Source organism: Lepisosteus oculatus, chromosome 26 (genome assembly GCF_040954835.1).
Source record: "Lepisosteus oculatus isolate fLepOcu1 chromosome 26, fLepOcu1.hap2, whole genome shotgun sequence".
NCBI lineage: Eukaryota > Metazoa > Chordata > Actinopteri > Semionotiformes > Lepisosteidae > Lepisosteus > Lepisosteus oculatus.
The window spans coordinates 8,450,020-8,477,642 of NC_090721.1; the positions used below are offsets into that span (position 1 = coordinate 8,450,020).

General features: G+C 48.0%; 1 protein-coding gene and 1 pseudogene across 3 annotated transcripts in view; one reads left to right on the forward strand and one right to left on the reverse strand.

Annotated features, from left to right (window-relative positions):
• The window catches only part of sgsm2 (small G protein signaling modulator 2), a 65,287-nt gene that overhangs the window by 29,347 nt on the left and 8,317 nt on the right, over positions 1–27,623 (forward strand). Inside the window, exons 1-18 of one of the 3 annotated variants that reach the window (XM_069184425.1) lie at positions 3,178–3,626; positions 3,750–3,866; positions 4,255–4,423; positions 8,132–8,296; positions 9,044–9,111; positions 10,820–10,968; positions 11,501–11,635; positions 12,247–12,371; positions 12,981–13,048; positions 13,386–13,549; positions 16,364–16,499; positions 18,553–18,687; positions 23,128–23,287; positions 23,770–23,834; positions 24,930–25,075; positions 25,436–25,564; positions 26,016–26,198; positions 26,978–27,352. In XM_069184425.1, coding sequence (XP_069040526.1) covers positions 4,281–4,423; positions 8,132–8,296; positions 9,044–9,111; positions 10,820–10,968; positions 11,501–11,635; positions 12,247–12,371; positions 12,981–13,048; positions 13,386–13,549; positions 16,364–16,499; positions 18,553–18,687; positions 23,128–23,287; positions 23,770–23,834; positions 24,930–25,075; positions 25,436–25,564; positions 26,016–26,198; positions 26,978–27,352 — 2,346 coding nt within the window. In that variant the 5' untranslated portion in view covers positions 3,178–3,626; positions 3,750–3,866; positions 4,255–4,280. Of the gene's footprint in view, positions 1–3,177; positions 3,627–3,749; positions 3,867–4,254; positions 4,424–8,131; positions 8,297–9,043; positions 9,112–10,819; positions 10,969–11,500; positions 11,636–12,246; positions 12,372–12,980; positions 13,049–13,385; positions 13,550–16,363; positions 16,500–18,552; positions 18,688–23,127; positions 23,288–23,769; positions 23,835–24,929; positions 25,076–25,435; positions 25,565–26,015; positions 26,199–26,977; positions 27,353–27,623 lie in introns of those variants that run through there. The other 2 variants (XM_006641057.3, XM_069184424.1) reach the window with 2 other exon arrangements.
• On the reverse strand, positions 843–961 carry LOC138225200 (5S ribosomal RNA; annotated as a pseudogene).

The window sequence follows — 27,623 nt, forward strand, 5'->3', positions numbered from 1 at the left end:
GGGGGTGGGAGGAATGAGTCAGAAAGCAGGATCTCCTCTCTCACCCCCGGATTTTCTGACAGCAAGTCCCTGCAATGAAATTCATTAATGCCAATTACCGCAACGCTTCAAAGACCGAGTACACCCGTCAGGTCCCAAGCCAGAACTAGGTCTGGCTGCTTGTTGAGCAATTATTTCTGTTTTAGCTGGTGAGTCTTAAACACACCTGTAAAGCTCAGTCAGTCTTTTAGCTCCAGCTGAAAACGGGCCAGTGGATTACTGGAACTGGTGTCGAATACCTAACCAGTCACTCCCTTGTCATCCTTTGGATTGTAATACTTACACTTTTACTTTTGTGAGTTATTTCTAGTTTTTCTATTGTAATAACCCAGCAGGTAGCCAGTACGATTTCACCCAATGCAGTTCCTTTGCTCCTTAATTAGCACAAATGAGATTTGACAATGAGATGGAACCGGAGTGACCTAAACCCCAAGGCCTTCCTGCCTGAGCCTCTTGCTGTTGCTGCTAAAAAATACTCTGCCTAACTTGTACAGCCCTGGCGTATGAACACAAGCACTATTAATAAGATAAGATCATTTTATTGGCCAAATACAATTTCTTGTATTAAGAATTTGTCTTTTCGCAGACCCCAGCTTGCTCTCCATGAGACACACAGACAGGGAGAGAAGCTTGGGGTCAGAGCGCAGGGTCAGTGAGAGTGCAGGGTCAGCTATTTATACGGCGCCCCTGTAGCAGTTGGGGTGTAGGGCCTTGCTCAGGGGCCCAACAGAGTAGGATTCCTCTGCCGGCTGCGGGATACGAACCGGCAAACCTTCCAGCCACAGAGCCACAGCTCCGCCCCAAGCTTACAGCACCTGGTATTCCTAGGCGGTCTCCCATCCAAGTACTAACCAGGCCCGACCCTGCTTAGCTTCTGAAATCAGACAAGATCGGGCCTGCTCAAGGTGGTGGTGCCACAAGAATATTAGTGTAGTCCAGTTTTTCCTTGCAGTAGCTTTGCCCTCCATCACAGTGGCTTACACGTAGGTATCTGTGTCAGGACCTACCAGATCCATTGGTGTTTGTGTGCAGATGTATGGACATTGGATGGGAGTGGGCCCCATGTGCTCAACAGAAGTTGAGGCTGCCCTCTAAAGCCAATGTATTCATGCATAGACAGTAGCTATATCACTGGCCACCCACTGGAGCTCAGCAGGTGTGAGCCTGGTCAGTACCTGGATGGGAGACCTACTGGGAAAAACTAAATTTGCCGCTGGAAGTGGTGTTAATGGGACCAGTAGTTAGTGCTCAAGTAGTTAGGGTCCTAACTCCCTACAGTCATTAAAAATCCCAGTGCGCCTCTCGAGGACAAAAACGGAGGTGTTACCCCAGGGTTCTGGCTAAATTATTTCCTGGTTTTTACCAACAATGGCCTCCTAATAATCTCCATCTATGAATTGGCTTCATCACTCTGCTCTCCTCCTCACTGAAAGCTGATGCCCCATCATCCAGGTGGGGGCTACCCCTTACCTGTAAAGCACTTTGACTGGAATCTACAGAAAAGCGCTATGTAATTGTAAGGAAATATTATCGTTGTTGTATGACAGCCGGGCAGTGCTACTCCTTTGTGACTGGCTGAATGTGCTCTCTCCTCTGAAGCAGCTGTTTGAGGTTTTGGAGTGGGCTGTACGCTGAGGGAGGGGATGGTATTTCTACAGCTGTTTGCAGTCGGATTTACACTGCCTGCGTTGCCCTTTATGTACACCAAAGGAAGAGGTCATGGCTGTTTGAGCTCAGAATTCTGCATATATTTGTGCTGCCAAGCCCTGAATAACACCTAGTAGTTGTGACTGGTTCTTGTGGACCAGAATATCAAACACTGTGTTCTTACAGGAAAGAAGAGCTAAAATCCTTAGAACCTACAGGGGAGAGGGAGAGATTCAGTGTTCTTTCTATGCGCTCTTCACTTGAACAGGGACTCGCAGGGAATTTTCCTTCCTTGTGTTGTGTGGGGTGTGTGAAAATCAAAAGCCTGCCTGTGGGTCAATCGTCTGAACCATACCTTAAACCAAACTGTACCACAGTCGTCCAGTTGTTTGGAAGCTGCCTATAACAGCACTTCTGAGCCCCAGTTATCACACCTTGATAACTCCTTCAGAGATCATTTGCGTTCAGTTTTTGTATGCTTTAATAATTCATGTTGACATGGGATAGTTGACAGTGTTCGACTCTTCCCAGAGCAGTTAACCTCAATCTATTAGACTGAGGGTCTCCACTCCTCCGTGGTGCTGAATGATCACATAAACACTCCTTAATGAGCCTGTTTCTCACCGTTCTAATAATCTGCCTCTCCTCTCCCTGAGGGGTCGCTCTGGTGATGCTCGGGTCCAAAGGGGAAAAAAAAAAAGATGGCCTTTTCCAGTCAATTTTATTTCAGGAATCTCGTTCCGTTTAAAATATCCCTCCGCTATTTTAAAAACTTAAAACCACTAAAGCTCGTTCACGTGAACTCGGGCTGCGTTCTTCTGCAGCTTTTGAGAGAAATGCACGCAGGCAATGTTTCGCTAGTGTAACTGCTTTGATGGGATTGAGGAGCTCCAGAGCCTCCTTTTCCTTAATTTTTTTTTCCGGAGTCCCCAAGCTCCTGTTTTCTGTATGCGGTTTTAATTTTTAGTTTTTTTTTCTCTTCTTTTTCTTCCTTGAGAACCAGGCACTGTGTTTGCAAAACTCCCATTTTCTTTGCTGAGGCATTCCCCTCCTAGCATGCCCTGAGCCGATGCTATAAACTGTTTGATGTTTAACTTGCCAGCGGTCTCTGAAGCATTTAGACCTGCTTGGCTTGTGCTTTTAACAGTCCACACAACCCTAGCTGCTGAGGAGCAGTGAGATTGTCTGAGCTTTGTATTAATCCACCGCCTTTCGTCGGCTCACACTGCTGTGCTCAGCACAGGGCATTTCCAGTTGCTTTGTCATCGGTGAATAATAGTGAACTGGCAGGGCTGCCCAGTCCACCTTAGAGAGGGCTCTCAGGCTGTAACTGGGTAATTGGTAGGGGGGGTTCTGAGTGTTGGGGCAGAGTGGGCAGATTTTCCAGTATTTCGGACTGGCACTGTGCCCAGCCTCTTTCTTTACAATGCGACACTACCTTACTCCTCTCTGTCTGCTCTGGGTCTGTATTGGACCCAGGTGTAATATTTGAATAAGAGTATAAGAAGTGCTTTCACACACTTGGTGTTTTAAGATTGCCAAACTGAGTCTACATTGTTCAAACCGCTTTCCAACTGTTTGCGTATTATAAACAAAAAAAAAACCCTCAGTGCTGCTTTTAGCAAAGAAATGCACACAACTACAGAGAGAGCCGGAGGCCAGCGTATTTCAGTCTCTCTGTTTCAGTCGGCTGCAAGCAGCAATAAAACCCATATTAGGCCCATAAAACTCAGATTGCTTTTCCAAGCACTCGATTATGTTGTCATGTTTGCCCAACCGCGGGCTGCTTGTCATGTCATTTTTCACAGTGCAGGACAACGCTGGGCTGGGAGAGTGCAGCCTGCCTAGGTGACGGGTGGAAATCACAGAGCCCACTGCTGCTTACGGACTGACAGAATGACCAGAAGAGTGTTGGAAATTGTAACTTGGAGAAAACAAATGTAATTCAGGACCTCTTCTTCCTTACCGGTCAGCCGTCTCCCTCGGCACGCAGTAGCATTCAGAGGCTTTCTTATTGCCCTTCTGCTGGGCCCGATACCCTTTATTTCCCCCTTGTCTTCAAGGGCGTACTGGGATCGTGGCTGCTGGAGAGGGGGCGCTGTCCTTTCAGGGAGGGCTGAAATGTGAAGGGTCAGTGCCAGAGGAGTGGAAGCCCTAAGGAGACCCGGTGACGGCGGCAGGTTGGGTTTTTAATCGGATCCTCTGTGTAAATGTACAAGGAGCCAAGCCGCACAGTCGGATGGCTGGTAGGCAAGGGTGAGGGAGCGAATGGGCTGTTGCGATTGCTTGCCGAGACATTATGGTCCTTTACTCAGCACTGCTTCACCCAAGTTCAATGCTGCTTGTGCAAGGTGTGGTCAGTGCAGGTTTGTGGAGCTGACTGTCCTTTCGCCCATTCCCCCTCCACTTTGAGTGGAGTGTCCAGAAAAGCACTATATAAGTGTAAGCAATTATTATTATTATTATTATTATTATTATTATTATTATTATTATTATTATTATTATTACATCTCCATCACCAGTCAGGGTCTGACCTCTCCCCTGCCCCTCTCTCTCTCTCTCTCCCAGGCACAGTGGAGGCCTGCCTCCTCCACATGCTGAAGCGCCGAGCGGCCGGCTTCCTCCGCAGCGACAAGGTCGCGGCGCTGTTCACCAAGATCGGCAAGGTGGACGACACGACGGCGGAGGTGTGCAGGAAGGTGCAGGGGCAGCTGCAGCAGCAGGTGGAGGCCAGCAGGTCAGAGAGATTCGCCCTGACGATCTTAACAAACCGGTAGTGCCGCGTGCACAAGGGAAACCAGACTCCTGCTCTCCATGGTGCCCTGACAGGATCACGTGTCCGATGCACAGTAATCCCTCTGGACCCCCGTTTACAGGCACACTGTGCTGCAGGAGGTGCCATCTTTTCAATCGGAGATTAAACCTGTTCTTAAGAGTAATGCCATTAACCCTGGTGTCTCGGCTAATTTCCACTGAAGCGTCAACAGTCTGATCTTAAAGTTCCCCTTAATTCAGCTGGTGAAGCCATTTCTCAGTGCAGAATGGCTTCCAACCGCCCTGGATGAAGCGAGTCCCTTCCTGTGCATGCAGTACTTTGAAAACCCCATTGGGATGAAAGGTGCTGTACGCGTGCAAGGGGTTACTCATCGCTGTGTCCTCCGTCTTGCTCCCCTTTGCCTCTGCTGCTGTCATGACGTCGGCACGTGCAATCAGACCACCGCTGCCAAAGCGAAAAGATCTGCAGAAAGTGAACCGCCTCTCCATGCAAAGCTGACTGCATGACAAACAGATGGTAGGGTGGGTGGGGGCGCTCCGTCGCCCAGTGGCTGTACAGGGATCGCTGTGTATCGGGCACACGATCCGGTCATGCCATTTACTCCCTGGCAGGGAGCATTTGCTCTGACACTGGGGTTAACCGCCTTGCTCTTGTACAAACTGCCATAAGGATCTCTTAAGGTCCGCAGTGTGGCCCGGGCCATAGACTAAGGCCTTCATCTGAAAGCACGTTCTGTGTTTCCCTTCTTGTCGTACCAGATGGGAGCCCTGTGCATCAGAGCTGTGCTAAGTGACAGACATGTTGGTACTACACACACCGGCACCACCAGGCCAGAGCCCTGCGCTGCCAGAGAGGAGAGAGCACATTACTCTCTTTCCTTCTTCCTCCTCTGGATCTGCTCCCGACAGGCCGCGCTGAATCCTGCCTCCAGTAATTCGCTTAAGGGGCAACATCTGGGGCTTGTCGTTTTGCTTCTCGCTGGTCTGCTTTCCTTAACTGCAAGACGGAGCGCTTAATTAATGCCATTGTTTAGCAGAATGAACCTGCGTGGTGTGGGTGTGTGTGTGTGTGTCTCTCTCTCCCCCTCTCAGTGAGGGCTCCATTGCTTGGTTACATGTGTTGCCATGACTACGTAATCATGTCACCCATCCTACGAGCACAGAGTCTCCCCCCCCCCAACCCAGGCTTTTGAAAACGACATCTCGGAGATTAAGGGACTAAACGCATTAAAAATATTATAAAAATAACCAAGTAAAGCAGATCCACAATTGCTCTGGACACATTACTCGGAACCTTGTGAATCAGTCGTGACTGATTCTATTTTATGGTTTGATTCTGTTTAGGGGTTTTTTTTTTCACCACTCTCGAGATCTGAAATGCGATTACGCGGCATGACTTAATTCAGACCTTTGGCCCGGCTCCCATCCCGCATGGGAAACGAGATCTAATTTGCTTGATGGGGTTAGTGTTCAATTGGGTTAGCCGAATGGCACTGGAAGGGACGCGCTTGCTCTCTCCGCGGCCCGACCGGCGCCGAGGCAGCACCTGGAGCTCCCTGGGCCGCCAAACGAACAGGGCTCCGGAACCGGCTCGTGTGTTTTATTATGGCCGTTTCCAATTCAGATGCCTCTGACTTGGACACCATCTGGGAAAAACAGAATATTTGGAGGAAAATAATCAAATAAACTTGGTCGGCTCTGGCTTTTTCTCCTGTGTGGAACGCAAAAAAGCAAACCCCTTCCCCCCACTTAAGTTTTTTTTTTGCTTAGGATATTGATTGTATTGTAACGCAACGGGGGTTCAGGCGGGCGCCCTTGCCGCATTATGTTGGCCCCCGCACCGTTGGGGGCTCGAACCCGGGACTCCTGCGTCACTGAACAGGGACCCAGCTCGGTGAGCTAAAGAGAGATCTCTCTACAGCCCAGTAGCTGTAGTCCTGCTATCACAGGGAAGGGCGGCGACGTCACCTGCTCTGGTAAGCTGGCTCTTACACAGTACCTGTCGGCCATAAGCGTTACAATATCGATGTTGTGTCTCCTCTCCCCGCTGAGATTGTAAGAGATGGGATCATCCTATCCTGCTCGCGGTCCAAGGTGCGGGGGAAAAAGATGGAACTTTCTGCGAACATCTCTGCTTTTTTCCCCCAAGTTCAAAATAATCCTTTCGGCGATTTTCACCTATGTTGGAACTGTGCTTAATGATCTTCTGTAAATCATGCACTCCAAACTTTTCCTGAGAAGCCTGGCTTTTTTGCTATCTTCCTTTTGGCATGACCGAATGCTTTCTGTTGTACAAGAGTGATCCCAAAATGCACTGTCATTTTAGTGGGCCACACAGTTAGACAGCTACTGTGTGCCAGAGCATTACCTTGTAATGAAGCAGCTTCTATTCTATAGTGGACCTGAAACCTGAACACAGCGCCGAGCTGCATGGTTTGAAGTGGTGCTTTCGGTATTGCACTGCTCCTGTTGCCTGCCTGTGCGCTCTCCGATCATCATCAGCCCCTCCTCCTCCTCCTCTTTTTCCCCGAGGTGTTAAAGGGTTCTGACTACACAAACACGCGCATCTGTCCTGCACGGCTGGGATGATGGGGTGGCGATCAATACAAATATAAATATCTCTCGAAATGAAAACATTTCTCTTCCCGTCTCTGTGTGCCATGTGGAGCCTGAGGCTCACACTGGGCTGATAAATCAGCCCCAGGCTGCGATGGAGATGGATGACAGAGGAGAGGGGGAGCGGGGGAGGGCAGGAAGAGCTCGTTATTGGAGGCCAGCAAGTGATGAACTCTCCTGTCCTGTCAATACTGGACTTGCTGATGGGTGTCTTGACATGCAGTCTTTGGCAGGAACAGGATGTTGATTTCCAGCAACCCATCCTATAATCTCTCACTTTCCTTTCTCCTTTCCAGACAGACTCATGAATCTGTTCCTAATTATCTGCTGATTTATTCCACCCTCTGGTCTGACTTGTCCAAGGCCAGAATTTGGTTCCATAGATCTTAGGCACACCTGCTAGATCCTTCTTGAATCTGCAGACGTTGCTGTGTGAACTCCTCTCCTGTGAGGTGACAGTGATGCGGCTGGGTTTGTAGCCACCTCTAAGTGTTGCTTTAAATCATCACTTGCAATGCAATCTTGAGGGAAAAGTGCAAATTAGTCCAGGTGAACCAGTTGTTAGTTAATTAAGACCATAGGTGGTGCAAAAGCCCGGCAAACCCTTTTAAAAGCACCTTTCAGGATGGGAGCTAAGTTCTGGCCCTGTCACTCCCTCCTGACTGGGACTAGTGCTCTTCCTTCGGTCTGGGCAGCTCTCTGGGAGAACTGGGGACTTGAAGCCTCAAAGAGCATTTGTTTGATTAGAAGACTCTTTAAAGGTAACAGAGGAGCAGAGTCTCAGTAATGCACTTCATTTTAGGACAGCTCTTGGTTTAGTTATTTCTTCACAAATAAGGCAGGTTCTTCAGGTTGCCCTTTCAGACGGGTGGCTTCTGTTTCTCACTGTGCTTGGGAGACAGGCCTTGGCCGAGACAGGACATGAGCTTTGGGGAAACTGGAGGATTGTGTCTGGCGGCAGTCCTCGTGGTCACAGTGACACCTAGTGGCAGGATTGATTCATGCAGGCCTGCTGGGCATGCCTGCTGTATTCACCATGGTCCTCTTCCCCCAGGAGGGCGCAGTCCAGCAGCCCGGAGACCCTGAAGAGGCAGAGCTCAACGGCAGGCCGGCCCCCACAGCCCCTCAGCCCCCAGGCAATCAAACACATCTGGGTGCGGACGGCGCTCTTCGAGAAGGTGCTGGACAAGATCGTGCAGTACATTGTGGACAACTGCAGGTGCGCCGTTTTAGTTTCAGCTTGCATCCAGAAACCGCTTATTCCTGGAAGGGGTTGCTGCCACATGGGGTCTGTCCCAAAGAATAACGCACAGTGCACCCTAGATAGGATACCAGTCCGTCACGGGGCACGCACACACACACACACAAACACCAGAGCCACCAGTCAACCTGGCCAGCATGTCACTGGAAGGTGAGAGGAAACCAGAGCAACTGGCAAAGAAACCTCACAAACTCAGAGATAACATGCAGACTCCACAGAGTCTGTGCTCCAGTCCAGAACACCACCCAGGACCCAAGAGCAGCGGTAATGACTGCACCACACCACCACGCCATGCAATTTTCAGCTATGAGTAATTTAATTCAGTTTGAAAATCTTGTGCTCTTTGCTAACTCGCTGCACTGTAGTGTGTGCTGCAGCACTTAGAGTTGCAATCTAAAAACTTTCTGCATTCCACTGACTCTAATTACCCTTCCCACAACACCCCTCTGTATTGGTCCTGTGCATGCTGTATGTTTTAATAATTACAAACCAAATTCCTGTAGGCATTGTATCTCATGCAAACCGTGAATGCCTCTTATTGAAACCAGCTCTTTCGTGGGTCTTAATCACTGTCACGCCTTCTCCACTTGTTGACTTGCTGTGTAATTTAATTTCTTCTTTCGAGAGCTTGTCTTTGGGGGCGACCTGTGCTTGCTGTTAATGCTTCAGATTAAAACAGGATCTCTTTGCGGTCTGTCTCTGCAGTAAGTACTATGAGAAGGAGGCTCTGATGCATGATGCAGTCTTTGGGCCCATTCTTGCTGCTTTACTTGGTAAGTGGGAGGGGCTCTGTCAGTACGGGGTGGGGGGGGGGAGCTAGATGCATGAGGGTGGCCTTATGATGTATGTATGGCTGGGGTTAACTGATGTATGGGTGGGCAGGCCTCCTTTTTGGCCATGGAAGCCAGGATTCAGCTAGGTGCCACTGTGTGAAGCTGTAGCCTGCAAAGATCGACCCCAGATTTGAACTGCTGTCACAGTCTCCGCTCCCAAACAAATGCCAGACCCAACTAGCCCAGGAGCCCATCCTCTGTCCTTGGGGAATCTGAAAGCTTTTGAAAGACCTGGAAGGGCGTTCGGCATCCCAGTATCATCATGCACTTTGAGACCTTATTATTTGCTTGTTTGACTGGAGCGTTCATCCTAAGTGACTTTAGCATCCCCAGGTGGGTATTTTACTAAAGCAGTCTGAGTAGGGTATATTGCTCAAGCATGCAGCAGCACTGCCCCACCTGAACCCCACCCCCCCAATTCCTGTCCTGGTTACAGTTTAAAAGCTTTAACCACTGTTCCACATGTTCCACTTGCCTCTTCTAGCTTGTAACAGACATCAATCACTTTGAACCAGATCACAGCACCATTTTAATGTGCGGACTGATGTGGGGTGAGTGAGGTTGTTGCCTGTCAGTCAGCGAAGCTAAGGGGACAGTTTGATTATGCTAGATATTGAATTGGGGTTTTTTGGCCTTAATCTGGGGTCTCGTTGATAAACTGTGACCTGGGTGCTACATGGGTGTGTTGGTTAGAGAGATCTAACAGCCCGTATTTTTTGGCCTCGTTTATTTACTGACCGAGACGTTGCTTGCTCTCGGGGCGGTAGTAGCTAAGCTGTCACGTTTTTTTTTTCCCCAACTGCCTCATGTCTGCAATGTCTTGGTGGAGGCCCTGCTGAGAGAACTTGCCGGGAGGTGCAGATGGAAACCAGCAGACTCATAAAGTGTTTATTATCAGGCCTGGTGTCTAGCTGTCGTGCCCTGTTGCCTATGACTGTGTGAAATACAGAATTTAATAGGTGATTTTGAAATTCATGAGCCTAACGCTGTGTTGTTTAGGGGCATAATTGGACAGGAGCACCGCCACAGTGAATCTTTTTCATGGGCGGCAGGGGTCTTAAGATGCTCTGCTGTTTAAGCCCCATATCCAATATGTGATGCAGCATCTTGCGTCTTGCAAGGCGCTTGGAGTCCTCAGACAATCCGCTGACGCTTTGTTCCAGAGCAGAGAAGGCTGAGTGCTGCCCTAACGAGATTCATGCGCATCGGAGCCGCTGTGTTTAAGCCCCACTTATCAGTCTTCCTTAATCCTGTTACTGTATTGATGTGAGAGTCGGAAGAAAGCCTTTCACCTGCCTGTGATTCACGGTCTAATCGCCTTCCGGCTGCTCGGGGGGCTTCGCAGGGCGTCCCGGTCTGTCAGTGCCCCTTCTGCAGTTCTCAGGCTCTTCGCCCCAGCCTGCACTGTGCTCCTGACAGACAGTCCTGCATCCTGGGACCCTGTTCTCTGGGCCTGAAGCTGGCTGTGCAGGACAGCTCGCACGGCTCTTAGCTCAGAATAACTTCCAGCTACGTTTTCAGTGCATTCCAGGCATGTGTGATAATTCGCTGTATTTTTACTTTTACAATTGCCTTTCTTTGCTCTGCGGAGGGAATCACCCAGAGCTGGAATGAAAGCTGTGCCTTACCTTCCTTTCTTGTCCCCCAGTGGGTCCCTGTGCTCTGGAGTACACCAAACTGAAGACCTCGGATCACTTCTGGACCGACCCCTCGGCCAACGAACTGGTCCAGCGGCACCGGATCCACGGAGCGCACAGCCGCCCGGACTCCTCTCCGGGCCGCCGGCCCACCCTGGGGGTGAGAGCGCCCACACATGTCGGAGGTGTAGGGGGGAGGATGTGGGGACCAGTGGGTGCTAAATACTACGCCTGCCCTAGGCCTGAGCTAGTTTGAAATCCATTTCCAGTTTCCATTTGTCCAGATCTTCATCAGTATTAGGCTTTAGGCTATGTAAGGATTTTCCTGTTATTTAATTCTAGCACATGAATTTAAGTTGTAAAAAAGGCTTTTGTACAGATAGTAGTACAGAGGAATTCATTCGTGATGGAAACGCGTCTTAAAGTAATTTTTGCTGGAATGATAACCTAAGCTGGAGGAACCTGTCGCTTCTTTGATGAAAAGGAGTAATAAAGCACACTGGGTAAAACAAATATTTATTCATAATTACAATAATACACTAACCTAAGCTGGAGGAGAACAAATCATGCAAAAGCCTCATCAGCCAAGGGGACTGCTGGGGTACCCCTCGGCCCTAGCTTGTGTCGGGGTCCTGACGAGAGACGTTGTTTTCTTTCTCGGCATCCACCTCTGTTGATCCGCGGGGGAGCAGGTCCGGAAGCGTCAGTCCAGCGGCAGTATGTCGGAGGATAAATTTGCCGCGTCCGCGCGGGAATACGTGGAGTCCCTGCACCAGAACTCGCGCACCCACCTGCTCTATGGCAAGAACAACGTGCTGGTGCAACCGGTGAGCTCAGTCAGGAAGCATTTAGGTCCTTCATTAGCTTAAGCAACACTTAAGCAACGCTAAGGCCCTGAATCCCAGTTTCTGTTTGTGGTGTCATATGTTGGGTCAGGGCTTATGCATTGCTTATGACATAAAACAAGTATAAAAGGAAGTATAGAACGCCCTGTTTATAACGTGGTAGCCCATCCCATGTTCACCCCCCACAGCAGTGTTCGTGCTTATTTTTATAGTGAGTGTGAGTACAGCTCAGCCCCAGGTCCCGAGGGGGTGATGTCACCTTCTGTAATGGGCTCTTTCAGCCACAGACTAGCCCATTACACAGGCTTGACCCCAAGCAATTGGAATTGGGCTGTTTGTTCTGAGATCTGAGACCTGACCACTGCTCTCCACTGCCTGAATGCCTCCATTCCCCCCCCAAACAGGACAGCTTGCCGTGCCCGGACTGTACTCGCATGTAACTATTTCAGTGGGCGTTGATTGAGCTCTCGATGTTATTTCTTTCTTCTAGCAGAGAGATGCACACAGCGCCACTCTGCCCTCTTTCTCTCCCGGTGCCTAGGAGACAAGCACTCAAACTGTCCCTCACCTGAGTCTGTCTCTGTCCCGCCCAGAAAGAAGACATGGAGGTCCTGCGTGGTTACCTGTCACTGCACCAGGCTGCAGAGAACCTCACTCTGAAGTGGACGCCCAACCAGCTAATCAATGGGACCCTGGGAGACTGTGATCTGGAGAAGAGGTACGGTACCTTCACGAGCATGGCCTTTACTGAACAGCCTTACTGAACGCCTTGTGTTCACTGGTTTCCACTCTGTGCGGACGTGCTCTTGACATGCTATACTTTCTGGACTGGAGGCTGTTGGCCTCGTTATTGAGATGGAAACTTTGTGAGAAACCTCTGACCCCAAGCTTCTCTCCCTGTCTGTGTGTCTCACAGAGAGCAAGCTGGGGTATGCGAAAATAAATTCCTAATGCAAGAAATTGTATATGGCTAAAAAAGTGATCTTATCTGATCTTAAAGAGACCAGACAACTCAATAGCCCCTTCCAGTAGGCATACCGATACGTTGACTATTCTAGTTACAAAGCTTGATTATAATTCTGTAATCTTGGCTTAACTTTGTTACTTAGTTTATTCTTTGTACTAAATGGATGTATTTGTTCTGTTAATGGTTAGAGGGTGGAAGCCCATTACGGGCTGTGCAGAGGGCAGTGTGTCCAGTGCACACTTCCTGTTGGACATGGAAACTAAAGGGTAGCACTACGAACCCAGCTTGATCAGAGACCTTGGCCTGTGTTTTGCCGTGGAAACGTTCTTGCCTCTGATCCAAGTGTTCTTCTTCTGACAGTATTTACTGGGACTATGCCCTGACTGTGCCTTTGCGACAGATTGTCTGCATCCACTGCCATCAACGACGTAAGTAGCCCAGACCATCAGGACAGCTTGTCTTTCTTCACCAGCCCATAATCCGTTTTCCCCTCATCGCAGGAAGCTCACTCCTGTGCTGCTCCCTGTGTTTTACAGGGACAGATGCCTTATATTTATTGTTGATTTGGGAACTGTGCTCAGTAGACGCTGGTTAATTTTTCCCCATCAGATTGAATCGGGAGGGGGCAGGTAACCTGCACACAGAGCTTTGCACACACCTCCTCAGTTAAATCCTGTCTTATTCACGCTGAGCTGAAACAAAAGAGCCAAATGACTGTCCACTCGCATCCCTGAAAATTAAAAGCCCCCTCTCCCTCTGCCCCAGCTGACTGTGGCGGGACCCTGGTGTTGGTGAGCCAGGATGGAATCCAGCGCCCCCCCCTGCACTTTCCCCCTGGGGGGCACCTCCTGGCTTTCCTCTCCTGCCTGGAGAGCGGTCTGCTTCCCCGTGGGCAGCTGGAGCCCCCCCTGTGGTCCCAGCGAGGCAAGGTAAGGGCAGCTCGGCTGCGATCACAGGCACAGCGTGGGCGTGTGAACACCACCCACACGGGCACCCCAGAGCTGATCGGATTTCAGCGCAGCTCCACGCCGGAGGCGTAAGGTGGGGTGGGAAACGCAGAAAGGATTTAAAAGCCTAGTATCGCTCATTCTGCTTTGCATCACTTTAATGCTGCCTCCTGCCCCCACTGTGGTGTTTCTTGTCGTGCTCTTGTAGGCTGATGAAAGTTCATCACAAGGTGTAAGATGTTCTTTTGGAAGAGACGGGGAGAATCCTTTGGCTTTCCTGAAACTCTTAGATCAAGTACGTTTGTGTCGTCCCATGCTGAAGGATCAGTAACGCTGAAGAGGATCTGTTCCGGTGAGGAGATCGTGACATCTGGAGCAGCTTCAGAAAGCACTCACGTTTGCCTTGATGCTGCAAATGATTGGAAGTCAGGGTAGCGGGGAAGCAGCTGGGGCCTCTGAGAGTTGCTCTTAGTCATTAGGCTAATTACCCAGGCAAGAAAGCCATGCGGATGAAAATTGCCTCAATTTTAAAAACGTTGCCTTATGTTATCAGCTCCGCTTGGCAAATCAGAGACAAATACAAACTGTCACTGCAGTTTAATTAGCTTTCCCTGGCTCGAACACTCTCTGCGTTACACTCGTGTCTGTTCTCTCCCTCTCAGTCCTATTCCATCAGTTCGTCTTCTCTGTTTCACGTTGGCCCACAGTTTTGCTTGGTTTCGAGGGGATTAATAAAAATGATGCCAGCAGCCATGTCACCCTGCAACTCGCAGCTGGCAGCCCACTGAAGCTCAGTAGGTGTGAGCCTGGTCAGTACCTGGAGGGGAGACCTCCAGGTACTGACCAGGGGCCAGCAGGGGCCGGTCTCTGTGGGTCCTAATCCCCCAGTATAGTGACGGGGACACTATACTGTAAACAGGCGCTGTCCTTCTGATGAGACGTAAAACCGAGGTCCTGACTCTCTGTGGTCATTAAAAATCCCAGGGCGTTTCTTGAAAAGAGTAGGGGTGTAACCCCGGCATCCTGGCCCAATTTCTCCCTGGCCTTTACCAATCATGGCCTCCTAATAATCCCCATCTCTGAACTGGCTGAACTGGCACACTGAGAGCTGGTGTGTGAGCGTACTGGTGCACTATGGCTTCTGTCTCGTCATCCAGATGGGGCTGCACACTGGTGGTGGTGGAGGGGATGTAAAGAGCTTTGAGTGGAGAGTCCAGAAAGGCACTATATAAGTGTACGCTATTATTATGCTTATATTTATATTTATTATTATTATTATTAGAATGATTTGTGAAAGCCCTCGAAGAGGCTGATGAATCACAGCTCTGTTTAGCTGCACGCGGAGAAACTGGCAGCAGCAGTTGACTGTTTGTTGACTGACAGTTCAGATGTAGCAGAGCAGTGTGTGGCTGTGTTGTGCAGGGATGCCAAGTCTCCAGGGATGGTGCCTGTCATCTTATAAACCACTGAGTTCGTGAACTACGACAGAACTGATCAGTGGATTAGACAGGTTGGGTTTTGACAAAAGCTACAGTAGGCTGTTAAAAATTGAGCCGCGATGTCAGAATCACAGTGCTTTTTTATGTTCTTAGATCAGGCTGTGTTGAACAATATATTTGCAGTTGTCTATGCTAAAAGGTCCTCATTCTCTGTGTTAAAGGAGGAGAAAATGTTCTCTTGAACTTATGTCTGGAAAATATTTTTTTGTTGTGGAGACAGGTACTGTCCTGTTAAAGAGAAAATCTCAATTTATTGGGTTTGTACATGTTGCACATGTGCCTGTTGCAGTTTTCAATTAGAATTATCATAGAATGTTGTCTGTCTTTTATGTAGCACCTTTAAAAGTGGCTTCTCAAAGCAGTTTACAGAACAACAAAAAAAAATACACATTGAGAGGAGATAATAGATGGGGGTGTGGAATGCAGTAGGACAGCCAAGGGGCACACAGAACCAGTTTTATAAAAACCCTGCTAGAAAAGGTTTTCAGTCTAGATTTAAAGGAGCTGTGGGAAGGTGACTCTCCGATATCTTTAGGGATAGAGTTTCAGAGCTTTGGAGTGCAACAGGAGAAGGCTCTGTCACCCACAGAGTGAATATTAACTCAGACAGGTATGAGATGCCAAGCCATGCAGAGCCTTGTAGGTGAGCAACAGGATTGAAATCGACGCAAAAACTGACAGGAAGCCAGTGCAAGGACTCCAGGACAGGAGTAATGTGAATACTTGCACTAGACCTGGTCAGGAATCTGGCTGCCAAATTCTGAACATACTATAGCTTGATCAATGTAGATTTAGATACCCCTGTGAGCAGGGCGTTACAGTAGTCGAAACAAGAAAAAGCAAACATTGACCAGCTTTTCCACAACGTTTAGTGACAACATAGCATGTAGTCTGCTGATATTTCTGAGGTGGAAGGATTATGTTTTGACAATATGTTGCACGTGTGGGTCAGGCGTCAAGCCTGGATCAAATATTACTCCCAAATTCTTCAATTTTGATTGAAACTCCAGTACAATACCTTCCACAGATAGGGCTATGGTTATAATTGATGGGGTGTGCTAAGAAGCAGAACTTACAGATGTTGGTTTCCTCCAGGTTCTCTGGTTCCCTCCCACAGGCCAAAAACATACTGGGAGGTTAATTGGCCTCTTCCCTGCCCTGTCCCATCCAGGGTATACCCTGCCTCATCCCCATTTCTTGCTGGGATAGGTTCCCAGCTCCCCCGTGACTCTGTATTGGAAGAATCGGTTAGAAAATGGATGGGTGAATGGGACTTTATCTGTGTATGTGACTTCAGGGCAAAGTGTTTCCCAAGCTGCGGAGGAGGAACAGCACCACGAGGCTGGGAGAGCCACGGGACACAGGCGGGGAGGAGGAGATTGCTGCTGACTACGTCTTTCGGATCGTCTATCCAGGACACCGCCACGAATCCAGTAAGCTCTCGCCCTGTGACGTGTGACTGCCACCCTATGTCAGAGGCTAGCACCGACGGATCATTTAATCCAGAGAACATGTGTTACTCTTGGGGTCCTTATGTTTTTTCTGGCGGGGTGTTGGGGGTTGTTAACTATTACGTGGTGCTTGCCTTTCCTGTACATGGATTGTGGGTACGAGTCGAGCCTGGCACCTTCTGGTGGAGTCTGCGTGTTCTGCCCCAGGTCCATATGGGTTTCTGCTGTGCGCTCTGGTTTCCTCCCATCTCCCCAAAACTTGCTGTCTAGATTAATTGGTATCCCCAGAGCTACCTGAGTGTGTGTTTGCGTGCTGTCGACAGGGATGCAGTCCCTACTCGCGTCCATCCGGAACAGACTCCCACAGCCCTTGGCAGGAACTGGCAGCTATCTGATGATTGTGGGAGGCGTTGATGAAAGCTGATGGTTTTTGCCATTTCCCTCAAGGCTGCTGTGCTGCCTGTTCTGCGGTGATGGGAAAGTGTCTCTTTTCAGAGTTTTCTCACTCGTGTTTTAGTCCACGACTGCATTCCCCAGATGGAAGCCATACAGGAGGCAGAAATAGATCCTGATCTGTAGATCTGGAAACTGTGCAACTTTGTTTGCACCCTGTGTACGAATTCTTCTTGGTAGATGCATGTCCAGTGCTTGAACTGGGCCAGTACTGTCCAGAATGCCGTACCGGCATGTCTGTCATTTTGAGTCTTGCACAGAGACATATCAACATATCTTGTTGAGACCCGGCACATTTTAATGATTTACTAATCAAACTAAATTAACTCGTAACTCTGGAACAAGAAATAAATCATGTTGGATAAAAAAACACTCCTGACTGTAACCTATACGATCCATTTTTAATTGTTCCTGGTGAACTCATGCTCCTCAGCACTCGGCAGTTTCCAGAATACGACACATCCATATAACATTGCACTGGACGCTGCTGCAAATCAGCATGTTATATGTGCAATCAACTTATTTATACAGTTTTAATTAAACCTTCATATTGATCCAAACTAATGCTGCTAATATTACATTTTTAATCATGTATGTTAAGAACTTGAGTTGAGATAAAACCCAAAAAATTAAAATTAATTAAAAAATTCAGCTTTTTCCCCTTCCAATTATTTTGAAGCTCTGTGTTTGCTCTTCTCTGAGTACAGGGGATCAGTTAATAAGAATACATTTGCAACAAAGTGAGGCCACTATAGATATAGCTTTAAATGTATCTTCCCCGACAGTGCTTCTCAGCTGTATTATTTTTCACCGAGCATTAAACTAATACATAGGACTGTTTCCGTCAGACTTTCTACCAACGTTAAGTTTGCTTAGGTTGTGGGAGGATTTCCACTTCAAGCACAGTACAGGATGATACCTGTAACTCAGCCTGGGGTGGTGAGTAGGCCTCCTGGTCACCAGGGGTGTGTTCTTCTCTGTGCCCACATGGTCTCTATACGATGAGGTCATGCATATAGACCTCTGAAAAGGGCAAGCTGATAGGAAATGTAGGGAGGAGGATGCACAGCATGTTGCTTCTTAGTTTTAAAAGGTTGTTTTTTCTGCTTTTTCTCGATTGTTCATGATTAATACAAAAAAAGGAGCTGAATCTGTTTATGATTAGACCCTTTTCTTATCTGGGCAACTGTAAGGCAACAGGTGTATTCCTGTACATAAGTGTGTGTGGGTATGTTTGATTGCCCATGTGGGGTAGAATTGGAAAAAATATCCTCCTGGCAGATTAAGTGGGAACACCCACCCAGTGGAAATGACTTTTTCATATACCTATTTTTTTATAAATCTAAAAATGCTAAAGCTTTGGTTCAAGTTTACTTTCATCCCTTGTTGAGCTGGATTGTGGCAGGGTGGAAAGTGATGATAAATACTGAATATTTGATTTGCTATAGTGCCCCTTGCAATCAGTGCTGGAGATGGGTGGTAAGTTCCCACATAGACAGGAGAGGAAACGTGTGTGTGTGTGTGTCTGCGTGTGTCTGCTGTTTCCAGCGTGCTAAACTGTGTTCTCTTATTGCCCGAGCAGTCACTATAAACTACCACCACGTGACGGGCAGTCGCGCGCCCTCTCTGGATGAAGATGAGGAGGAGGAAGATAGGCTTCACGCAATGATCTCAATGATCTGCTCGCGGAACCTCACAGCTCCTAATGTCATGAAAGGTTTTTATCGCAAGATCGCTCCCTGACAACCCCACCCCCCCTCCTCGTCCTCTCACTCTCCCCCCACGTCCCACCTGACTTCTCTCTCGCTCCTCACCGCCTCTCGGCTTGCGCTGCCCGGCCCAACAGTGCTGACCCTGCCTGGCTGGATGATTTCGGGGATTGGGGTGGGGGGGGGGTGCCCTGGATTGGACTTGGCTCTTGGATTGGCAGCTGTAGACGGGGGGGGAAACGCAAAACATCGCCCAGCTCTTCTGCAGCCCAACTCTGTAGGCAACACCAGCTCGCGATCGTGCTGTTCGAAACAGAGCAGATGTACAAAAGTGCCGACATTATAAGTCTTGTGCTCTCGTGCCTGTAGAGGGTTTGGATGGCTCGATTTTTTTAAATGAAGAGCATAAAATTCATGGTGCTTTGTTTATTTTTCCTTTATAAATTTAGCCACAGTTTTTTTTATAATTGTCATATACCCAGGGGGGAGGCATAGCGTAGTGAGTCTCTGGTCTTGTCGCTGGCGGGTTGTGGGTGCGACCCCCTGCTGCAGACACTGCTGTTGTATCTTGAGTGAGGTGCTGTACCTCAGTTGCTCCAGTCCTCTACACCTTATGGACGGCCCTGAGCCCAGCAGCTAGATCTTGAAATCCTGACCCAGGTTCGGACCGGTGACATCTGAACTGCAAGGTTTGACCTGTACTCCACCCGCACACCCTGATTGGTCTGGACCTGCGCACAGATCGAATCCCCCCTGAATGTCTGTATTTCCTATTATACTGGGTCCGGCTTTTCCAGCAGTTCTCACACCCCATTACTTATTCATGCCGGTAACCAAAATTCATCTGAAGTCGCCTCCCGTCTCCTTCTGAGGCTGCTTTTCTGCCCTCGGAAAATCTCCCAGGGGGCTCTGACTCGCGGCAGGCCGTTGCCATGGCAAACCAAACCCACACTCCTCTTCTGCGACGCTTGCTATTTGCTGCGCCCCCGCCCCTCCCCCCCTCCCCCCGTGTGGGCGTGAGATACACCCACAGGTGTCTCCACTGCCAGAGCCGAGCTGTTAGTGATAAAATCCAGTGTTGCTGCACTATGGTGGTATTTTGAGCCAGAATTTCAGAATTAGTCCATGAGATCCTGTTTGTTTGTCCTTTTCACTTAGTAAGCCTTCCAGCTGGGTGTGCTCCGCACTATTTCCATCCTGTGCAAATTTTGTTCCTGTTCTTCTCTTTCTGCCATTGATGATCAAAATAAAACAGGTTTGAGCAAACCCCACCTCTCCCATTCCGTTCCCTTGCAAGTCTTGAATCTGGCTAATCCTTCGATTGTCCGAGTGATCTTTATTAACAAGGTCCATTAAATGACGATGGCTCAGTTCAGTAAATCATCTGAGCAGCGTGGGTTTCACAGGCATGCTCATCTGGGCCCTGTTACGTCCTCCCTAGTCACAGAGCTGGAGTCGTGACACAGACCAGGCCTGGGAGAGTCCAGTGCCTTCTGGGTTCACCTTTAATTGTCTTCACTGCTTGTTTTACAAACGAGAAGAGGCCAGTCAGTCAATCTAGGCCGGCGGGTACTTGGCAGTTCGCTGGTTCCAGGATTTCATCCAGCCTTTTTTTTCCCCCCCAAAGAAACTGGGGCATCGACTTTAATAAGCTGGGTAGCATGTTCCACACTCCCACCACCCTCTGGGTAAGCAAGTGCTTCCTGTTCTCGGTTTTAAGATAGATAGATACTTTATTGATCCCGTGTGGGAAATTGCAGTTCAACAGCAGCTTAACACAGACAACACAGTCACAGTGTAACGAATTATATCATAATAGTACAATACATAAAATACAATACAAGAGTTACTCACAGTCCAGACACACAAAGAACAAACTAGAACAGAACAGTACACAGAAAAATCATATCACACATATGAATATAAATATAGATGTAAATATAGATATAGATATAAATATAGATATAAATGTATTGCACAGGTCCCTGGCATATATTGCACAAAAAAAGGTTGTAAACGGGAAAAGAAAAAAGAAAGAGAACAATGTTTAAATGTCATTCCCTGTCGTTTCCTGCGGTTCTTCATCTGGCTTGGAAGTTGAATGTTATTCAATGCCATTTAGACGCATGTGGTCCCACACGAGCCAGACTACATCCCATTCTGAGGTCTCCAGGAGCGCTCTGCTTGCCCAGACAGTGGAGCTGTTGAAATAAGTTGTTTGGGTTGTGGCCGTGCAGACGGGGCAGAGAGATCTCACCGTGTGCAGACTTCACTTCTCTCAGCACTGTTGGGGGGGAGGGTTCTGTTGGCTGGGAAAAGCTTGGATTCTTCTGTTTTCTGTTTTCTTTTGTTATTTTCCTTATTTTGGGTTATATTTGATTGCTTAACCTTTTTTGCAACATGCTTGACTTTTTGCATGTGGCTGGTTACTTTTTATGTGTAATTCTGCAAACTGGAAAAGAACACTAAAATAATTTGATCATTTCCTTTTCCTTGTGTTGGGTCTTTTTGCTGTTGCTTTGAGGTTGCCGTTTTTTTTTCCCCGTGATGCTGTTCACTGTAATTCTTCACTAATTTCAGTCACCTTTCATCACAGTTGTTAGGTCCTGTGGGGTTCTGTTGTAGTAGAAACATGGATTGTTACGTGAACATGATGCCTATTGACTGTAAAATAAGAACTCTATCCCAAACTCACAAACCTAAAACAAACTAAGGAGCAGAAATCTGATTGTGACATGTGTTTCGGGTTTTGTGCAACAACCAAAGAGAGGCAACAATTTCTAGCAGGCCATCAGCTCCAACCTGAAGAATTAAGGTGAAGAGCATTTTTTGACGTTGAAATTCTCTTTTGGTTTTATATCCATGTATCCATATATATATCTAGAAATTGTGTTTTTGTTTCTGTTCAAAATTTGAATGCACTTTACAGCATGAGCCTGAATTGCTGCTTAATTTCTTTTCTCCTTTTTTTAAACTGTTCACCCCTTAACTCCTGAAAGATGTGAATGCTCAAATTTAGCCTTGCTCTGTCTGCTGCATCTCGTGACCAAACTGAACATTGCACTAAGCTGTCGCTGCATTGATACTGCTTCATTTCGTCTCAGTGACAGATGCATGCGTTTCCGATTCCTAACCTTGTTTTGTAACCTGCGTGTTTTATGATGTTACCAACAACATAAATGTATACTGGAATACATCTATGTACCTTTGTTTTTTGGTTAAACATTAAAATTAAGAAGCATAAATCTCTACCTTAATTGAAATCACGGTTGAGCTGAGTGGCCTGTGTTCATCATACAGGTAAAGGGTCCGGATGGTCAGAGAAGATTTAAATATTTAATCACAGACGGAGTGGTCTGTATTGTCCTCGATGTGCTGTCTTTTTCCTTTTCATGGCATTCAACTTTTGTGCTACTTACACTGCCACCGAGTGGCCGGGTATTGTAACTGAAATGTTAATGTCATGGAGTGGCATTGATCACCCTCCTTGAGTTATTTTATGGACGTGGAATGTTCTGCAGAATCGCTGGTCTCCCGTGGAATCAGTTTAATGTCCACTGGATAATTACTTTAAAGGAAAATTGTCAGCATCTTAGTTGAAAACAGAATATTAGTATAATATCATAATACATATTTGCATCAAGAACTTCCTGGGAAGTGGTTCATAGATGATGAAACAGTTTAGGTGTAAAACCACAGTTCAGATCTTTGTGATCCAATTTATGGGGGGAAAAAACAGAGGAATTTGAGGGTTCAATCTCAAGTCTGCATCTCTGAGAGCTCACTCCATTGATATTTCCAGGGGCGAAATGTTCCTTACTGAATGCTAGTTATAAACCAGACTACAAGCTCTCTAGACCTCCCTGCACAATGATCCAACATCCTCTATTGCCACGGTTCACCTGTCTGCCTTCGCACGCCACTCTGATCCCATCAGAGACATCATTGAGAATCCCACTCCAAAGCGATCCGATTCACGTTTTTTGTGAAAGGGCAGACTTTTTTTTTCAGACATTTCGCTGACGCAGTGGAAAGTATATATATTTATAATTCTCTTCTTCTGTTATTGTAATATTTTTAAAAATGGCGCGAAGAGCTGAAACCCTTTTAAAAAAGGCCAGAACTCTCTATTGTTCTAAAGTGCCCCGCATCTGAGTTTGAGCATTCACCTTAGAAAGCCTGCACCAGCTCAGATCGGTATGCAACGGTACATCCCCAGTGTCACCCTTAGGGCCGTGCTTCAGCAAGCTCCTTAATTCTAGTCACCATGATTTTGATTAAACAGCAGCTTGAGTGTAATGGCTTGTGTGATCTAGCTCTTGCCCTTCAAGCGTGGAATGGCCGCGCTCTCTGCAGCACTGCAGCAGGGGGTGGTCTCTGCCCGTCGCCCAGCTCTTGTGATCCCGGGAGCCCCTCGGTGATCCCCATTCCGTCTCTGTGTCTCCCAGACCCCGGGGACATGATCGAGATGCAGGGTTTCGGCAGCAGTCCCCTGTCCTGGCAGCAGGGGGAGTCCGGCAGCCACGTGTCCTCCTGCCTGTCCTGCTCCACGGGGGGCAGCAGCACCCCTTACGAGCTGCACCCCGGCTGCACCTGCATCCACGACCGGTGAGTGAGTGACCCCTGACCCCCTGTTGGGACTCCATGTGGAATGGCTGCATTTCGCCACCTGCTGCCTGTCCTACGTGTCCACACACCACAGGCTGTATAACAACTCACGAGAAGTGTCATTTTGCTTTTGCCAGCAGGTAAATAGAATTTATAGAATGATGCTTTTATCCCTCTAAGCTTTAAGCATTAGATAAGGAAATGTTTTTTTAACTCAATGCATTCAAAGGGGAAGTTAAATGTCACACCTACATGCTGCCAGAGAAGACTCCAGGGAATACGGTACATAAGTAGGAAAGTCAGAAAATACGGAATGTTAACTGCGTCCTGCTTTATCTGCTGCTTCAAACAGGAAATGTTTAAAAGGATTTATACACAAATTAATGGGAGATGGAAATGTATGTCTCATAAGAGAGAAGTCAGTGTAGAATAGCATTGCAGGCTTTGTCCTCCTTACCGCTGTGCCCTGTGTTTGTGTCCAGGATACCTCTGAAGATGCTGTGCCAGAACATGAAGAAGCAGATTGTCTCCAGGGCTTTCTATGGGTGTAAGTGAACAGGCCTGTTTGTTTGTTGTGGAATGTGCATGGCCCCAGTGAGTGCCTCCCTGCCAGGCCTGTGGGTGTTTGTACAGTATGGACAATGTGTACAATGTTCTCACCATGTACAAAGGTCAGAAAATGAACTATTTGTCCACTGACTTTTTTTGTTTGCAATTGGAATACATACCTCTATTTAAAAAAATGTGGAATCTCCAGGGTACCTCAGATAACTCAGACAGTATAGGAGCTGGTTTGTTTTGTGGGTTGTATCCTGTATTGACATGGGTATGCAAACCTGGGCTGTGTCACTCCAGGTGAAGTTAGCAGAAACATCAGCTACCGGTATAAAATGGGAAACATTGACTTTGTAGAAAAGACAGGTATTCGTTTTGACGCCAACATCTTCCAGACAATGAAGCAAAACAATAAGAATGTGAATCGTGTATTTTGGTCTGTTTTTGACAATTTATCCCAATAGTTGGGGAAAAAACTGCAAATAGAGCCAACAGTAGTTGAGACAGCAGTGAATCATATCTTCTTTTAACAAGGTTCTATATAGGGATGCAGTACTCATAAAGTACACCTCCCCAGACCCAAGGATAGCCTCTTTGAGAGAGTTGATTAAAGGGATCAAGGAGTGGTTTATTTCCAGATTGTGATCCCTTTGATCCTATGGAACAGTAATCCACAGAACTGGTTTTGGGTGCCCATAGGTTTGCAGTACTGTCAGGGAGAGCCGCCCCAGTGGATACAAACTCCCCTTGAGGACCCTGTAGACGACCTTTACAGTAAACTAGTGTTTACCAGCTGCAAGACTAGTTTAATGCTTTTTCAACACCTTCTTACAAATGTTCCAAGATGACAGAGCTATTGTACAGCAGGGATCCAAACCACGCCTCAGTGGCATTCTGGGATGTCCAGTTCTGTGCACCCCAAAATGTTCCACACCTTTATTTCATGCATGCAAGGTTTCTGATAGCATGGAATGTAAAGGTTGATTTGCAGTGCATGCTGTAGATGCGCAATCTGCACAGGTGTTCTGTGAATAAGCTTAAAAAACTCCCCGATTCACGGCTCCTACCTCCTTCCCTCGTGTCTCAGGGTTGGCGTACTGCCGGCACCTGTCCACAGTGCGGACACACCTGTCCGCGCTGGTCAATCACAACATCGTCCCGCCGGACAAGCCCTGCGAGGCGTCGGGGGGCCTGAGCAAGGACGTGTGGAGCAAGTACCAGAAGGACTGCAAGGTGAGAGGGTGGCCAGGGGGTGGCGAGCCCTCTGGGAAACATGTGCGATTGCCAAGTTGTGCACGAAGTGTAGTCCTCCACTGTGCAAAGCGCCAAAGGGAGACGGCTAGATGCTAGATGTTTTGTAATTTTCTCAGCGGACTTTTTTTTTGTTAGCTTTAGCTTGCAGGAAATATGTTGCACTTTTAAGAGTAAACAAGTATCTCCTGGGCTGTTTTATTTCTGGAGACCCATGAGCTTGTTATCTGGTTCCTGGAACCGCCCTCGTGGGACTCATGGCACAATTCTGCAGACGTACAGCTGGGGCATTAAGACTTCAGACTGCCTTGCTGACCACTCTCTCTTTCGCTCTGTGTCTAGAACTACAAGGAGCTGGAGCTGCTGCGACTGGTGTACTACGGTGGGGTGGAGCACAAGATCAGGAAGGAGGTGTGGCCCTTCCTGCTAGGGCACTACAAGTTCGGCATGGGCAAGAAAGAGATGACCCAGGTACGCTGCAGAGCAAACAGTGACACCTGCTGGCCAGACAGTGTTAATCCCATTGATATATTTTTGGAACTGTTAAATAGCTGTCACTTTCTCGCTTTTTTTAATAGAATGAAGCGTAACCTGGGGTTACAAAACATATTGAATTTGTGACCATATTAATTCTCACCGGGCTCATATTTATTAGCTTTAACTGATAAGAGATCAGATAAGATCACTTTATTAGCTATATACAATTTTTTGCATTAGCAATTTGTCTTTTCGCATACCCCAGCTAGATTGTTATAAACTTAGCAAAGAGCAGAAATACTGTTGCAGTCTGGGGCAAAAGCTCTTTGTCCTACCAGTTCAAGACCTCTGTTACATGTAACCTGTCCTCCAGACGTTCAGTGCGCGAGTCGGTCCTTCGTGTTGGCTGGCGGGTGACGTGCTCTGCCCGTTTTCCCCCTGCCAGATCGACGAGAAGGTTGCTGCCAAGTACCAGCAGGTGATGGAGGAGTGGAAGGCCTGCGAGGTGATCGTGAAGCAGCGAGAGAAGGAGACCCACTCGGCCATCTTCGCCAAGTTCTCCTCGGGCAGCAGCATCGACAGCCACGTCCAGAGGCTGGTCCACCGAGACTCCACCATCAGCAACGAGGCGAGCCGGCGCCCACGCCTGTCTGACTCCCAGAGCACCTCCTGGGTGTGGCCAGAGTGATAATCTGTCTGTCCTATTCCATCACGGCCTTTTCTTCAGATAAGATATATTTATTGTCCGTCCAAATCGGATGGAATTTTGGCTTTGGTATTGCCATGCAAAACTACATGAAAGAGTCACATACAATTTTCCTAGACATGCAACAGGACAGATACACACATCTGGCTCTGCCCTTATCGCACATCCGATGGCCCCATACAGGAAACGGTCACTTTGCTGCCTTTAACATAGCGATCGCACAGGAAACCAAGGATTTCTCGTAGACATTTTTCTTGGCCGCAGACATTCTCGCACACCTCCCCGCAGGCAGCAATTGGAAAAGGAAATGAAGAGCGTGGGAGGGGTAGTTAACGATCAGCTGAGCTTTCTTTTGAACTGCAATAGAATAAAGCTCTAAGCTGTTTTTTAGATGAACCATTTGCTCCCTCCTCCAGCAGCTGAGGCTGGGATTCCTTATTTAGAACGAGGCATTAGGAATGCTCTGTACGCAAAGCGTTTGCGCCCTGTAGTGTCTGTGGCAGAAATTGCAGCCGTCGCGCAGTCAGAACTGACAGATGTGGTAGCATTTAAGTCCTGCTCTGGTCTGCATGTGCTTTGTTTGGAATAAGCATCTGTACAGATGAATGGGATTTTAACGTGATTATTATTATTTGATTAGTGTGTTAATGTGATTGTCGTTCTTCTCCCCTCCCCCTTGCTCCTCCCTCTCTCTCTCTCAGGTGTTCATGTCAGTAGAAGAGCTGGACAGCAGGGGACGGGGCCTGCAGGGGCAGGAGGACGGTACAACCACTCTGACGAACGTGGGGACCCCCGTAGTCCTGGCACCCGACGAGCGCCCCCTGGTGGAGTTTGACTCCCCAGACTCGGGCCTCCCCTCCTCGCGGAATTACTCGGTAGCGTCTGGCCACTCGCAGATCATGTCCAGCATCGAGGACGCCCAGAGCATGGAGGAGGAGCCAGGGGAGGAGGGGGCGCAGAGCATGCTGGGAGAGCAGGGGCGACAGGACTCTCTGAGCGAGGAGCAGCTTTGCGGTCAGGTCGACAGACTGATGACCGGGCCGGGTGGTGCACCCCTCTCCCTCTCATCATACACGGTAATACAGGGACTTCTGATCTCCTGCCCACACATCAGCTTTTACTGTACACCTGTAATCACTTTGAGTTTGCAGCACTTATTGAGTACAAGATACAAGCAGAAGTTGTTCCTGGAGTTTTGAAAGCAGAAACGTCTTCCTATTAAAATTCCAATATAGGGAATGAATCAATCCCGTCATCATTGAGCATGAATCATTGAACTCATCTGTTTGAGCTGACAGCTTCATCTCAATTGCTATTATACTTGGGAGTTTTTGCTCTGGCAGTAGC